At 45.5% G+C, this 16285-nt stretch overlaps 1 protein-coding gene and 1 long non-coding RNA gene across 14 annotated transcripts in view; one reads left to right on the plus strand and one right to left on the minus strand.

The window, feature by feature from the left end:
- Nucleotides 1–16285, minus strand: part of NHEJ1 (non-homologous end joining factor 1) — a 91034-nt gene that overhangs the window by 60793 nt on the left and 13956 nt on the right. For 11 of the 13 annotated variants that reach the window (XR_014830156.1, XM_085000483.1, XM_085000480.1 and 8 more), the window contains exon 5: nucleotides 16059–16117. The exons of 1 other annotated variant lie outside the window; for it this stretch is intronic. Coding sequence is in view for 10 of the 12 variants with exons in the window: in XM_085000483.1 (XP_084856609.1) it covers nucleotides 16059–16117 (59 nt within the window). In the remaining 2 variants the exon portion in view is untranslated. Of the gene's footprint in view, nucleotides 1–15999; nucleotides 16118–16285 lie in introns of all 13 variants that reach the window. One more of the 13 variants, XR_014830157.1, reaches the window with a different exon arrangement.
- Nucleotides 8120–14992, plus strand: LOC146396148 (uncharacterized). The gene is made up of 2 exons (XR_014830163.1): nucleotides 8120–11687; nucleotides 11990–14992. It is a non-coding gene; the product is annotated as an uncharacterized LOC146396148 (long non-coding RNA).

The raw sequence follows: 16285 nt of genomic DNA on the forward strand, positions 1-16285 counted from the left end.
AGGCCACAGGGAGACCCCCACTCACCTAGAACTTCCACATCTCCCACTCACCATCCAAAAGGCTTCTCCAGCTGATCAGAGCCCCAAAATCGACGGAAGGATGTCTTACTGTACATGTTAGGTCCCGTGAAAGGGGCTGCTGTATGGTTGAGACCACTTACTGCAGTGAACAAAAGGCAGAGCATCCAAAGAGCACTCTCCGAGGACTGATCTGTGATGCTTTTAAGCTCAGTCTCATGCTCCAAAAGGGAGTTAGAGGTGCCCCCAGGGTTCAGAGTTTTCAGTAAGTGAGGTTGGGGGAGGGAAATAGATACACAGACTGAGAGACCCTGCGTGGCGGCTGAAGCAGCATCTCATGGGGTGTCTATACTTTGCAGCCATTGCCAAAGTCCGGAGTGTCTAACTTGGTTTTCATTAGTTAATTTAGGGATAATCAGGCTCTAGAGGATTGACTAACTAACTAAAACCATAAGGGACCAATCTGGAAATTCAAGTGCCAATTTATTCATTTACAAGGTGGGGGCTACACCATTCCAGTGACTGATATATCTTCTGCTGATTCTTCCTAAGAAGCTGAAATAAACACCAAGACTACTATTGTTAAACACAGAAAAAAAGGCAAAAACAGCAAATGGCTTTGGGGGATAGTTCATGCAGACTGGAGAAAAAGCTAGCCATTCATCCTCATTCATATATATATATATATATATATGAATGCTATATATATATAGCATTGTTTTGGCACTGTGCTAGATAAATTAATCAATTGTTACTCCTTGGTTTTTCTTTTCTGAATTCTGTGTAACTCTGCTCATCTGTTAGTCCACCTCCTCAGACCTCATAAGTTAACTATATAACAGTTTTCCTCAAATTGCTTCTAAGAACCTAGAGGTATGCAAGACCAAGAGCTGGAAGAAACGGATGTGGAGTAAGAACTGAGGCAGTACTTGGGCAGAGTTCTCCAGCCACGGACCACTTCCTTATCTCTTAATTAAAGAGGGACTCCATACCGCTCAGAAATGGGTCTGAGCCTTGCCTACTGCTCACAGAAATTTCCAAGTGTAGTTATGTAACATGTGGCAGGGCAATGGGATATGATGGAAGAATACTGGGCTGGAAGTTCAGACCCCTGGGTCCTGGTGCCAAATTCTGGGTCCTGGTGCCAAAATCTACCACTGTTTTTTTACATAAAAGTTCTTTTATCTTTGTAGGCCCTGATTTCCTCATAAGTAAAACAGAGAGGATTGATGCAGCCTTAGGTTGATAAAGTCCCTTCCAGCTCATAAAATTCTATACCTCTAATCTTTGGTTCAAGATATCTGAGATGCCATGATTTCCTTCTTAAGGTACTAACCTAGGCCCTTGATGAGACTTTTTTTTTTTTTTTTTTGGATTTCTGCTTTTCAGGGCTGCACCTACAGCATATGGAAGTTCCCAGGCTAGGGGTCAAACCAGAGCTGCAGCTGGCAGCCTACACCACAGCCACAACAACACGGGATCCGAGCCACATCTGCGACCTACACCATAGCTCATGGCAATGCCGGATCATTAAGCCACTGAGCAAGGCCAGGGATCTAACCCACATCCTCATGGATACTAGTCGGGTTCGTAACCCACTGAGCCACAATAGGAACTCCTGACCCTTGATGAGATTTTTAACTTCCTCTCATAAGCAATATGTTTACATACAGTTGGGTGGGTTACTTCTACAGATAGCCAGTCTCATCCACTTTATAGTGATTCTTACTTATCTCAGTATCAGAAGTGACCTCAAATTGCGGGGTGGGGGATGGGAGGGTGAGGGGGAATAGTCTACTTGAGGCTTGCATCTCCTTAGGTACCCACTAAATTCAGCAGTTTCACCCTGCTCCTCCCCCAGCTGCTGGGGGCTGCAGAAGACTAAGTGCTAAGATGATCATCAATTCTGCCTTCTTTACACCAAGCAGTCTTATCCTCTTGTCCCAAAGTTCCTCCTTATTTCTAGCCTCACTCACACCAAAGTGGAAGGAGTTCTCTGGAGTAAAAGAGCCTAAGAAGACAATGTACAGCATCAGAACTGCTCAGACTTCAACCATAAGAGGAACAGATGCCGGAGTTCCCATTGTGGCACAGTGGTTAACGAATCCGACCAGGAACCATGAGCTTGTGGGTTCGATCCCTGGCCTTGCTCAGTGGGTTAGGGATCCAGCGTTGCCGTGAGCTGTGGTGTAGGTAGCAGACGTGGCTTGGATCCCACGTTGTTGCGGCTCTGGCGTAGGCCGGCAGCTAGCCTGGGAACCTCCATATGCTGCAGGAGTGGTCCTAGAAATGGCAAAAAAAAAAAGAGGAACAGATGCCAAAGAGCTTTTGAAGGATTCCCTCAAACCACCACACTTAGGGAGAGCCTCTCAGATTGTGTAACTAAATAAAACACCTAGATATGTCTTTCCTCCAGCAGCTAAACAAAACCCCTCTGAACTCTTGCCTCTAGATTCATCTCTTTCAGAAATACCTTTCCCAAACTAGCCTGGTCTGAACCCCAGATCCAATCCAAACGAAGCTATTTCTTCCTCCTATCAGATTACATATATTTTGTGTATTTAGAATATTCTTTGCATATGTACAAATTCCAGTGGTCTAATCTCTCTAAAAGGCCATCTTTCAAGGGCAGAAACCATGTTTTTGTTTTTTTGTTTTGTTTTTTTTTTTTGTCTTTTGTCTTTTCTAGGGCCGCACCCGAGGCATATGGAGGTTCCCAGGCTAGGGGTCGAGTCAGAGCTATAGTCGCCGGCCTATGCCACAGCCACAGTATCTCAGGATCCAAGCTGAGTCTGTGACCTACATCGCAGCTCACAGCAACGCCGGATCCTCAACCCACTGAGCAAGGCCAGGGATCGAACCTGAAACCTCATGGTTCCTAGTCGGATTTGTTAACCACTGCACCACAACAGGAACTCCCAGAAACCATGTTTTAACATCTCAGTATAACTCCATGATGTTTAATATTTTCGCTGGTTCTTAACAAGTACTGTCCACATAGAGTTTAAATTTCCAAATAACAAAACCCAAATAGACCAAAGATCTCCCACACAGAATGAAAAAAATGCTTCCTGAGACTCTGGGGCAATTTCCCCCTGAACAATCCCCTTATGGGAGATAATAAGGACGCCCACGAATCCTGCCGTCTTGTTCCCTAAACATCGCACAGCGAAGCTGCCAACCTACAGTCTCACTCTCACTTCTCAATGTGGCTCAGTAACCAAAAGAGATTCCACCCACAGGTGAAATAAGAGAACATTTTAGATATAAGGCTAAAGTTATAAAGTCAGTAGATCAGGCAAAACTTGTTGTTTGATACTCTTGTCTTCTCTCTCCATTTCTAGAGACAACATTTACCAATGTGAGAAACTTCTCAAATGCAAAGACCTCTGAGCTATAAGCACTCATGATTGTGTACCTCCTACTACAGGACACTGCAGAAGGTTCAGAAGAGAAAACAAAAAGAGCAAGACACTTTTGCCCTGTAGGAGTTTATCACCTACCAGGGGTGATAAGTATAGACATTCTTCGACCCAAGGCCAAGGTGATAAGTGACACTGGAAGATACAAACTGTTGTGGGAGCTCAGAAGGGGGAAGGAATAGAGCTTACACTTTGACTTCCGTCTCTTTCACTATTTCTGGAATAACAGAAATGTCATGGAACCATCTGATTCCCTTTTTAAGTAATGAGAATTAAGTGCCATTGGAAAGGACTGCAAAATTCCTGGATGAAAAGGCTACGTCTTCTGGGAAAAGAAGATGGAAGAGTTCCCACTGTGGCTCAGCAGTTAAAGAAATGACTAGTATCCACGAGGACACAGGTTTGATCCCTAGCCTTGCTCAGTGGGTTAAGGATCTGCAGTTGCCGTGAGCTGTGGTGTAGGTTGCAGACGTGGCTCGGATCCTGTGATGCTGTGGCAGTGGCTACAGTCCCGATTTGACCCCTAGCCTGGGAACCTCCATATGTTTCTAGTACAGCCTGAAAACAACAAAAAAAGAAAAGAAAAGAAAAGAAAAAAAAGATGGAAACAGGCAGAAATCAAGTCATCTATCTCCAAAATATGGCCTGTGTCTTCATGCCACCTGTAAATCCCAGAGGAAGGCCTATCCCCTCACTTCGCTCCACTCCGTAGGTCCCTGCTTTCCCACTATCATTTGCCCTTCACCAGGGTAAGTTTCTCCTTCTCTAGTGCCTTCTTTGTTTTCAAACATATATATGTCTTCTCATCTTTAAATGGGGGGGTTTGGAGCTCCCGCTGTGGTGCAGTGGGTTAAGGATCCAGCATTGCTGCAGCTGGGGCTATAGGTTTGCAGCTGTGGCTCAGATTCAATCCCTGGCCCAGGAACTTCCATATGCCACAGGTGTGACAAAAAAAAAAAAAAAAGAAAGAAAAGAAAAGAAAAATGGGGGGGGGGGGCGGGTTTGCTGGTTGCTTAAGCCACTTCTAGCTCTCCAGCTAGTTCTCATTTCCTTTTCATTGTGAAACTTCCACATGAGAGTTCTGCACTTATTGTCTCCATTGCTTTATCAAGGGCCCTTCTTTAGCCACCTACAATCTGCTGATATTGCCCGAGATCCTGAATTCCCTGAAGATCTTTCTGGCAATCAGTCAGTCTGGTCTCTCTCCAGCACATGGAGAGGTAGATCACCCTCCTTGGTGACGGGAAAAGCATGGGACTTGAATAAAGATGAATTCTGTGACCTGAAGTGACCTGAAGCAAATTACTCAGCCCTTAAGCCCCTGACTCTTTATCTTTAAAATGAGAATAATATGGAGTTCCTGTCGTGGTGCATCAGAAACAAATCCAACTAGGAACCATGAGGTTGCGGGTTTGATCCCTGGCCTCACTCAGCGGGTTACGGATCTGGCCTTGCTGTGAAAGTGGTGTAGTTTGCAGATGTGGCTTGGATCCCGAGTTGCTGTGGCTGTGGTGCAGGTTGGCAGATGTAGCTCCAATTAGACCCCTAGCCTGGGAACCTCCATATGCTGTGGGTGCAGCCCTAAAAAGCAGAAGAAAAAAAAAAAAAAAAAGAGGATGATATGCCAACTTTGGAGTTCCCACTGTGGCTCAGCAATAATGAACCTGACTAGTATCCATGAGGTTGCAGGTTTGATCCCTGGCCCTGTTCAGTGAGTTAAGGATCTGGCGTTGCCGTGGCTGTGGCGTAGACCAGCTGCTGCAGCTCTGATTCAATCCCTGGACTGGGAACTTCCATATGCCATGGGTGTGGCCCTAAAAAAGCAAAAAAAAAAAAAAAAAAAAAAAACCCAAAAGCAAAAACCAAAAAACAACCCCCCCACTGCCAACCTTATAGGTTTGTTGTAAGGATTAAAAGCTACAACTTAGCTAAAGCACCTACTGCTATGGCTAGCACACACACATTTTACTTAAGGATCGTTAGTTCCCCTTGCTTAGCTAATTTACTCCTCTCTTACCTCACTCACATTTCTTTCACTGGCTCCTACTACCTTCCAATTATGACTGTTGCCCAAATCTCAACCATTGAACGTTTGTGCTTTTCTCCATGCTGTTTCCAGCAAAAGAGGCATCCTTTCACATGCCTTCAAATGTGGCTCCTTTGCAGAATATTCCCAAATCTATTTCTATAGGTCCTTTTTCCACCTCAGCTTCAACATTATTTTTTAAACTCTTTCCTGAACATCTCCACGATGTGTACGTCCTGTAATCAATTTAAATCCAACACGTATTAAAAAAGATCTTCATCTCATGTTTTTAAATTACCTCTAATACATATAAGGCATCTTTTTTTTTTGTAATAAAAATAAGCTAAGGCATCGTTAAGCGGTCATGCTACAATGAATGGACTTTAATGAAACCCTTCCTCTACTAGGGGAAGAGGAGGGAGACGACTGTGTGAATCAAGGCAAACTGTTGCAGAGGCATGTAAGGCATATAGGTTGGGCCTCAAAGGACTAGATATGTGCCAGAAATAAAGCATCAATTATCATTGCCTCACACTGAATTCTGAGCTAAGTGGATTTCTCAGACCAGAGATTAAAACCAAATGAGGACAGCAGAAATGGACAACAGTGTAAATCAACTATACCTCAATAAAATAAAATGAAAATGAAAATAAAAAATAAATGAGGAGTTCCCATCATGGCACAGCAGAAACAAATCCGACTAGGAACCATGAGGTTGTGGGTTTGATCCCTGGCCTCGCTCAGTGGGTTAAGGATCTGGCCTTGCTATGAGCTGGTATGGCTGTGGCTGGCAGCTGTAGCTCTGATTCGACCCGTAGCCTGGGAACCTCCATGTGCTAAGGGTGCAGCCCTAAAAAGGCCAAAAAAAAAAAAAAAAAAAGATGTAAATAAATAAATAAGAGACTAACAATGGATTTGGTGAGGCGAAACAGAAAAAAAAAAAAATAGTTTTCATTTTAGAAGAGTTGGTAACTTCCTTTGAATGAAGTCAGATGCAGAGCCCCGGGAGCAGTGTCTGTTAGACTGTGCTGGCTGATCTGGGTCTAGATGTATCTAGATATGCATGATTTAGTTTTCTACAGGCCCCTCCAAATCTCTGTTGTCTTTCATCCAGCCTGCTACGCTGTTTTACGTTATCTACCCATCTCCTGGAGTCATCTGAGTTTGTAACACCTGATTTTTGAGTGTTTTAGGATAGGAGAATTTACAACGTGGTACAGGGATTCCCAGAAAGCCTACCTTTTGGAAAAGAATTTAATTTTCACTCATTTGTATTTTCTGTATTGGTTGCCTTTTAGTTTTCCCCCAGATTTTTGTTTTCTTGCTCCCTCAGATTTTTAATAACTTGTCTTTTGAAAGCATAAGCTCTTACAAAACTTTGTAAAAGGAAAATAAAGAAAGAGGCATTTTTATACATTCTTGGGCCAAAAAGAAAAGAAGTGGTCATGACCCCTGGTAGCAGGGCTCGATGGTGACTACAAGAATCCCAGGGAGAAAACCCCAAAGAGAAGGCAAAATGCAGAAGAAATATGGTTGAGAAACATGTGCAGCCATCCCTTCCTCCCTAGAGGTTTTCACGCCAGACCTCAAATACTGGTGGACTTGTGTTTTAAATAAGGAAAACCATTCCTTTATATGCCCAAGATTAGATTTAATTGAGCCCCACCCATGATTTTTCCAGTCTGTCAATGGCACCACTATTCTTCAGATCACATAGGCACAGCACTGACAGCCTAATCTTCCTAAAAGATCACTTTCATATGTCACTTCTCCAGTCAAAACTTCCAACGGTTTCCCACTATCTCTAAGAGTAATTAACTGCCAGAAGGAAGTGCCCCATCTCCTTCCTAGGACACGTGCCCCTGTTTGAAAATCACTGCATGTCATGATAGATGTTAATAACGAGACTGAAACGGGCAAATAAATGAATTACAGGCAGAAGTACGCTAAAAAACACTGACCTTCAGAACAAAGCACCAATCTTCCCAGCCAGCATTTAAGCTCCACACCCCCAACCAACCTCGCCTCAAGTTATTATCTTGCTAACTTTATTTTCTACTAATCCCCACTCACTCTTACTCTTATTTTGTATCCTTTGCCCATGTGCTTCCCATCTAAAGTGCCTTTCACAGAGTTCCCTAGCCATATCTGAAAAAAAAAAAAAAAAAAAAAATTAAAGTCCAGCTCACGTCCTGCCTTTTACAGGAAGCTCTTTCCAATCACTCCACTACTGTGGCCCCTAATACCAGGCATTAAGCACAGTGAGCTCTTTGATGGCAACATGACCACTGATGCTTGGAGAACCTGGCATGTGCACAGGCACAGTACTGAACACGGGAAGGATGAACCAGCTGCAAGCTTCTATAGTTCAGAGACCTGCACACACAATGGTAGGGAGGATGTTCTCATGCATCTCGATGTATCCTTCTTTACGATGCCCATGAAGGAGAGTGAGAAAACATCCTCGGAAAGCTACATATTGAGCAGCAGATACATGGCAGAGAAGCAGCCCTTCTAACCTTGGAGGTGGAGCCCAGAGAGAGGAAAGACTGAGGAAGGAGGAAACTTAATAACTTGCTTTGGGCTCTATGACTAATGTTCTTTCCAGGATTTTTTTTCAGGTTCTTATTCCTGTAGAGTTAGAGATATTTAATTTTTTTTTTTTTTTTTTTGGTCTTTTTGTTGTTGTTGTTGCTATTTCTTGGGCCGCTCCCGCGGCATATGGAGGTTCCCAGGCTAGGGGTTGAATCGGAGCTGTAGCCACCGGCCTACGCCAGAGCCACAGCAACGTGGGATCCGAGCCGCGTCTGCAACCTACACCACAGCTCACGGCAATTCTGGATCGTTAACCCACTGAGCAAGGGCAGGGACCGAACCCGCAACCTCATGGTTCCTAGTCGGATTCGTTAACCACTGCGCCACGACGGGAACTCTGAGATATTTAATTTCTTAACCAGCTCTTAAAAAAGAGGTTCCAGGATCTCTCACTAATAAAAGAGTCAAGGTTTATACTTCATCCCCAAATTGGGACTACCTCCCAGAAAACTAAGTGTCAAAGAAACAAGGCCATCTGACAGTAGTCCTCTCCTTAGGCTGCTCATCTGCTTACAGTAGGGCTAAGTCTCAGGCTACCGACAGGTGTTGGTCTCAGGAAATAGTAAAAATAAGGAAGAGTAGGCAGATATGATTCCTTCATCCATCAACAAATACTTACAGAGGTGCCTACTACGTGTAGAGGTACTGCTTTAGGCACTTTGGATAAACTAGCACACAAAACACATATCCTTGTCCTCAGTGAATTTACACATTGTAGCAGGGGGAAGACAGACCATAAACAATAAGCATAAGGAGTTCCTGTTGTGGCTCAGTGGTAACAAACCTGACTAGCATCCATGAGGATGCAGGTTTGATCCCTGGCCTCACTCAGTGGGTCAAGGATCTGGCCTTGCCGTGAGCTGTGGTGTAGGTCGTAGACCTGGCTCAGATCCTGCGTTGCTGTGGCTGTGGTGTAGGTCAGCAGCTGTAGCTCTGATTCGACCCTTAGCCTGGGAATCTCCATATACTACATCTATGGCCATAAAAAGACAAAAACAAACAAAAAACAATAAGCATAATAAGAGAAGTTAAATTTGATGGTAATATGGAAAATAAGTGCTATTTGGCAAAAAATTAAATGGACATCGTGTTAAAGTGAAATGGGAATTCCAGATGGAGAGGGGTGGTGATATGGCTTACAGTGACACATGACAGCATTGTCAATGTAAACCCACTGAGGTGACATTTGAACAAAGATGTGATTGTGGTCCACGTAGATATGCCCACACACTTTTTGACACACCTCCCCTTAGGAGGCGGAGCTGTGTTACCCTCCCCCGGATTATGGCCTGTATTCTAATGAAGAGAATACAGGAAGAGGATGATGAGATGTCACTTCTGAGATCAGGTTATAAAAAGACTGCAGCTTCCACCTTGGTCTTGGTCTTGGTCTTGGTCTCGCAGTCTGCCTCTTGGATTACTGGCTCTGGTGGAAGCCAGGGCCATGTCATGTGAGTGGCCCTATGGAGAGGCCATGTGGCAATGAAGTGGAACCTTCTCCCAAGCCACAAAAACCATGCGAGATAATAAATGTTTGCTGTTTTAAGCCACTAAATTTGGGAACAATCTGTTATACAGCAACAGATAATTAATTCAGACAGAAAGGAAGTGAGGGAATTGGCCTTACAAATATCTGAAGAAAGAGCACTCCAGGCGGAGGGAAGAGGCAGCATGAAGCCTAAAGGTGGTGATGTTTAGAGTGTTAGAAAAAAAGGTCAGTGTGGCCGCCGTGGAGTGGCAGAGGCGGGGAGATGAAATCAGAAAGGGAGTGAGCTCCAGGTCACCTAAGGTTTTGTAGGCCATCATAAGGTCTTTGCATTTCACTCTGTAAATAAAATATGAAGGCAGCATTGGGCAGGAGAGTATCATGATGCGATTTGTGTTTTAATAAGATCACTTTGTTGATAATGGGCCCAGAAGGGAGCAGAAGGGATATTAATACAGAGGCTATTGCAAAAATGTGGAAAAGGGACAATGGTGGCTCAGACAAGAGTAGCAGGAGCAGAGGTGAAATGGCAGGTACACTCTGAAGGTAGAGCCCAGAGGCTGATGAACATGGGATGTGAAAGGAGAGACGTCAAGGATGACTCCAAGGTTTTTGGCCCTAGCAAGCAAGGGCATGGAGTTTCTAGCAACCTGGGAGGTGGGGTCTTGGAAGAGCAAATTTGGGGGTAGGATTGGGAGTTCAGTTTTGGACATGTTCAATTTGAGATTCTATTAGACTCCCATGTAAAAATGTTGAGCAGGCAGTCTGGCATGGAGGGCAAGGTCTAGAATGAAAATTAAATTTGGGATTCCTCAATAAGGTGATATTTTAAAGCCACTGGACTAAATGAGATCACTAAAGGAAGAAAAATCGGAGCACAACTGAGTCCTAGGGCACCCCACCATTAACAAGTAAGGGAGAAGAACCAGCAAAAGATTCTGAGAAGGAATGACCTATGAGATAGAGAGAAACAGGAGAGTCTTGTGCTGCGGAAGCCATGTTAAGAAAGTATATTGAGGAGAAGGGATGGACAAGCATCATAAAGGAAAAACCTAAATGGGAAAGGATGAACCAACACAATTACTCTTTGCCTCCCTAGCCTTTCTTCTCATTTCCACATCCTCCCTGATGATAAATGCTACGGCAGAGATATGTACAGGGGGCTGTGGAGACAGCAGAATAGAGTATCCATGCCCAGAAGAAGGGGGAGACTGAGGAAGAGAAGCACTGTCATGAAAGATTCACAAAAGGGCTGATATCAGTGCAGACATGGGAAAGTTGAACAGGAGTTTGCCATGAGGGCAAGAGAGAAGAGACTACCAGTCAAACAGGTCAAGAGACGTGTGGGCAGGAAGCTGTCAATACCTGAACATGACGAAAGCGGGGAGGGGGTGGTGCATGGAGGAGAGACAGAGGATCAGGCTGAAGAGGTTGGCAGAACCAAATCATGAACCACCTTGGATGGCATGCGAGGAGTCTACACTTTATGCTGTAGGCAGCTGGGAACCATTTAAGGACTTGAAGCAAGAGGGTGACATCATAGGTTTCGGTTTCAAAGAGATCACTCTGACATAACTGCAAGTTCAGTTGGAGGGAAATAAGTATTGACTGGGAGACAAGTTTGGAGGCTGTGACATGGTGAAACCAAAAACGGGGCCAAGGATGGCTGATAATCTAAGGCAACGGAAGCTGGAATCCAGAAGAAGACCAGATTCACAGAAGGGTTAACAAGTGAGGCCCTTGAAGTCAGGACAAAGAGAAAAGGGGGTCACTCCCAAGTTTCTAGCTTAGAAAACTGAATGGATAGTGGTACGATTCCCCAAGATAAGGAATATAAGAAGAGAAAGGGCTTTGGGGGAGTAGATGATTCATTTGGACATGTTTAGGATATTTCATGGGGGACATCCAGGTGGAAATGTCAAATATGCAGAAAGAAATATGGGCCTGAAATGTAGCGGAGCTCTAAAACTGGTACTCAGGGGGGTGCTAGTAATGGCTAGAACTGGGGTCTGGATGAGATCGCCCAGGGAGAGCGAAGGACCCAGTCCTGGGTGACACGAACATTGGAGGGGCAGGTAAAGGATGGAGAGTCAGCCAAGGAAACCAGCAAGAAGCGGTCTGTGAACTTAACAGGACAGCAGTTTTGAGGACTTTATTTTTTTTTTTTTTGTCTTTTGTCTTTTTGTTGTTGTTGTTGTTGCTATTTCTTGGGCCACTCCCGCGGCATATGGAGGTTCCCAGGCTAGGGGTTGAATCGGAGCTGTAGCCACCGGCCTACGCCAGAGCCGCAGCAACGCGGGATCCGAGCCGTGTCTGCAACCTACACCACAGCTCACGGCAACGCCGGATCGTTAACCCACTGAGCAAGCGCAGGGACCGAACCCACAACCTCATGGTTCCTAGTCGGATTCGTTAACCACTGCGCCACGACGGGAACTCCAGTTTTGAGGACTTTAAAAGGACTCCTCTTCTGCCCCAGGTGTCTTTGGTATACGCTCTAGATTCATGAGAGCTGCAGTGAATATCTTCACTCTGCTCTAGAATTGGGCTGCAACCAGACAGGGGAGGAAGGTACTAACTACAACGAGACAGGACACAAAGGCCACAGCTCCATTTACAATGCTGAGTCATATCAATGTTAACTAGAGTCATAGAATTAGAACTATATAACAGAAATTGGTTAAGGTGTTACATGGAACAGATGATTTAAGCCTTATGAGGCATTTAGAACGCAGTAACGGGGGGCAAGGCTATGATGAACACTCTCCTCTGAAGACAGAGAAGGAGAGAACTGCAAAGTCTCTACCTCTGTTAAGGCCTCCCTCCCCGAGAAAGCCAGCTTCACGCAACTGCCCAGGCTTTGGTGTCAAGGGCTGATTCCCAGCCAGGGGTTGCCAGCTGCAGAGGGCGGGGCTCTATTTTGGGCTGCCTGCCGTCCCTGAGCCTGGCCGCGTCTGGTTTGAGGAGCATGCAGCCCCAGTGACTCACACACCCATGCAAACCGCCTGTGGCTCGTGGCATGGCCTCGGAATGCCAGCCTTAGGCCAGCTCCCTCCTCACCCCATTACACTGGGATAAATAAATAAAGAGCACGCCAGCAGCCGCACGGCCTGATGGCAACCAGATGAAGAGAGGGAGGCATGGACAGGGCCAGGGGAAGGAACTCCCTCCAGCGGACCCTGCTGAGCATGGGCTGCGCCAGCGACTCATCCTAAACTTCCTCTTGAACACAGTTCCTACTGGCACGTAGCGACAGCCCCCAGTGCCTCGACTGGTCTTCATCCCTAAAGGTGCCTCTCAGCCCCCAGTCCCAGGCAGTACTCTCTGCGGGGATGTTGTCCTCTGCGAGAACAGAGCCAGCCCTGACTTGAACTGGCACTGCCACCATCAGTTGGCCCCCGTGGGCTCCCTGGAAATGAGAAATTAGGCTCTTAGGGAAGAGGAAAAACAAAAGGACTAAATATGGAGAAGTAACCTCTGTTCAATCTTTAAATATTTTTCCTGGCCTTCGTATCCTAGAAACCTCCCATCCTACCACCTCCTGTGCCCTATCTTGATGGCCTCTTGCCTAGCAAGAGCCCCAGTGAGGACTAGGAAAAACAGACCCCATGCACTGACCGCATGGCCCTCTGACATCAGCCCTGGCCCCCAGGCACCTTCATCCCAGCTCTCTGTCCCTGGTTTGTTTATCTTCCTATGTTGCTTATTTTGATGGCACTTCCTTTCAGCTCCGTCTCGGGTGACCCTGTGACCCTTCTGTGTCCTGTTTGTAGGACCCCAGGCAAGCAGGGGAACTGAAAAGATGCAGTGGCCGTAAGAAACTCTGCAGTCTGGTCGGAAACCTTTCAGATCTAGCAGCTCTGCAGGACAGTCGGAGGACAGTGCAGTGATCCCAGAGGTCATAAGAATTCTCCATCATCCTGGGCCTTGACTCTCCTCTAATTCGTGTGTACGACCAGTAAAAAGAAGCAAAACAAAAATAGGGATAACCCTAGACCATGAGGCAAGAAGTGTGAGATGTCCTAAACATACGGCTACCGCCACACGACCTTAGGCAGGTCCTTTAACCTCTCCAAGGCCCAATTTCTTCATCTGTAAGATGGAAAGCGACACCTATCTATCGCTCAGATCCTTTCCAGATACAATAAAATTCTGCAAGCCTATGCGGTTTGGATGTGATCCACCCAGAACCTGGAGGACCAGTGTTCTTGAAGTAGTCAGTTCCAAAACACCAGTCCCCTTCCTGGGCCAGCACCTGGATTCTATATGCTTTCTCATTCAGTTCTGCAGTGTTCCCCCCCACCCCGACAGCATGAAAGAAATGAGCCTCCAATTTTACAAATGAGAAAATAGAGGCTCTGAGAGAAGTGATTTATCCAAAGCCGCAAAATAAATCAGGAGAATAACTGAAGATCCCAAATATGGTCTAACAAGCAACATTGTATCCAAGGCCACTCGGCCACAATTTTCATAAAATCCCACTAGCATCGATTTATCAACATATTCGCCCACAAACTTATTGAGAACCTACTTCTAGGCACTCTGCTTAGTGCCGGGGATAAAGAAATGCATTCAATATGGTCCTTGCTCTCGGAGTCCACAGATCAATGGAAAAAGACACAGTCTCGCAGACATACAAAGAGCATCATTTTAAAGTTATAACTAGTGAAACAGAGGCATGAACCAAGGCATGGAAAGAAGGATTATCTTTACAGGGACAGTCTGGAAAGGTCTCCCAAAGAAGCTGAAGCTGACACTTGAAAGATTAATAGAAGTTTACCAGGTAGATAAGACCAGGGCATTGGGCATTCTAGATAAAGGGACAGTGTGTGCAAAGGCACAGAGGCTAGAGAAAACTGCATTTTTGCAATTCAAAGACATTCTATATGGCTGAAGCATAAAATACGCAGAGAAGAGTGTGGAGAAAGCAAACTGGATAGGTGTGCAGGCCCCAGATCAGGAAGGGACCTCCCTGCTGAGCTAAGAATAAGGCTCACATGGTTTGGCTAAGGGACTAAGGCAGGGAAATATATCACCCCAGCCTATGATCACCTCCTTAATACCCAAACCTATAGACAGGGGAAGCTACCTCAGAGAAAAACAGCCTGGGAAATCTCTGTCACAAGTTTAGACTTAATGCTCTCTCTTTCCCCATGAAGACCTGAAACCTATTCTGCTTCGGGACTTAGCAATACATGCTTTCCTTCTCGTCCAGAATTGCAACTGCTTCAGGAGAGGGACTGAGCGCTCAACTCACACGCTTTGTTCTCACTGTTAAGACCTCAAGCAGGAGTTCCCGCTGTGGCGCAGCAGAAATGAATCTGACTAGGAACCATGAGGTTGCGGGTTCAATCCCCGGCCTTGCTCAGTGGGTTAAGGATCCAGCATTGCCGCGAGCTGTGGCGTAGGCCGGCAGCTGTAGCTCCGATTCAACCCCTAGCCTGGGAACCTCCATATGCCACCAGTACAGCCTTAAAAAAAAAAAAAAAAAAAAAAAGAAGACCTCGAGCATCATGGGGCTATTGCTCAGTCAATGGACAGAGGCAGAACAGAAGGTTCCAAATCAAGAATACCTGCTTTTTGCCCAGCCCTGTGAAAAGCACTAATTTCAGGTTCAAAAGAAGTATGAGTCATAGTCCCTGTCCACAAAGAGCTGACAAATTAGCCTAGAAGACAAGACAGAAATATGAACAATCTATACATAACACAATATTACAACAGCATTATTTACTTACACAATAAAGTACCACCTTGGGTAACAGGTATAATTAGAAAAGAGTGAAATAATACTAGGGTACTAAGTGTACAACCAACGGGTTCCAAAAGAGTTAGGAAAAAAAAGATCAATATTGACTGGTATTATCAAAGGTCACTATTATTAATATTCCCCCTGCTTGGCATTTAATGGATGTTTCTTTTGGCCGGGCTCAGTCCTTAGAAGGGAAACCTAGGCAGGAGCTTCTGACAGGCCACAATTATCTACTCCCCATTCATTCCTTTGCCAGTCCCCTTGTATAAACACTGTGATTTTCCACAGCCTACTGTGCCCACAAGACAGTCCCCAGATGGTAGCCCTGTGCTTTTCACCTTCCTCTGCTGCGGGATGTCGAAGGGTCTGGACAAGTAATAATGACTAGCCCCCCACCCCGCAACCTCCACCATCCAGACCTGGGATCAGATCTCCACAAGCAAAAACTTAGCAACAGGTCAACCAAGCTTTCCAAGGTTAGAGAATGCCAAGCCAAATTCCCAGGCACTTTAACACAGATGTTTTACAAATGTTAATCAGCCCATTTTTGCTTTTTTACATCTTTTCTCCTACTTCTCCCCATCTTCCCCGGCTACATCGGCAGCTTTATCAGACTTTCCAGATAGGTGGACTTTTCCAGAAAAAGGGCTCTCTAACCACGCAAGCAGTCTAACACCCCACACGCAAGTCACCACTCAGGTACCTGGCAAGAGGAGGTAAAGCAAAGCTGCATGAGGAGAAAGGGAAGAACAGCTACTCTACCTCTACCATAAACTGTTCCAAGAAGGACTTCTCTTCAAATGGCTCTGTCTTCAACCGATCTGTAACATGAAGGGACACAGAAAAGAAATATGAGTCTTAGAAGGAAGCTCCTTCTAAGACTCTTCTGGGAGGTGGAAGGGGAACAGGGCCCAGGGCTACTTGGGAAAGAGGATAAAGATGCAACACCCAGGGACACCTGGCCCAGTGGGAGAAGAGGACAAACGGGA

Source organism: Sus scrofa, chromosome 15, assembly GCF_054392235.1.
Source record: "Sus scrofa isolate SSC_HxYL_T2T_F1_AM1 chromosome 15, Sscrofa_HxYL_maternal_Yorkshire_Landrace_v2.0, whole genome shotgun sequence".
In the NCBI taxonomy this organism is placed as follows: Eukaryota; Metazoa; Chordata; class Mammalia; order Artiodactyla; family Suidae; genus Sus; species Sus scrofa.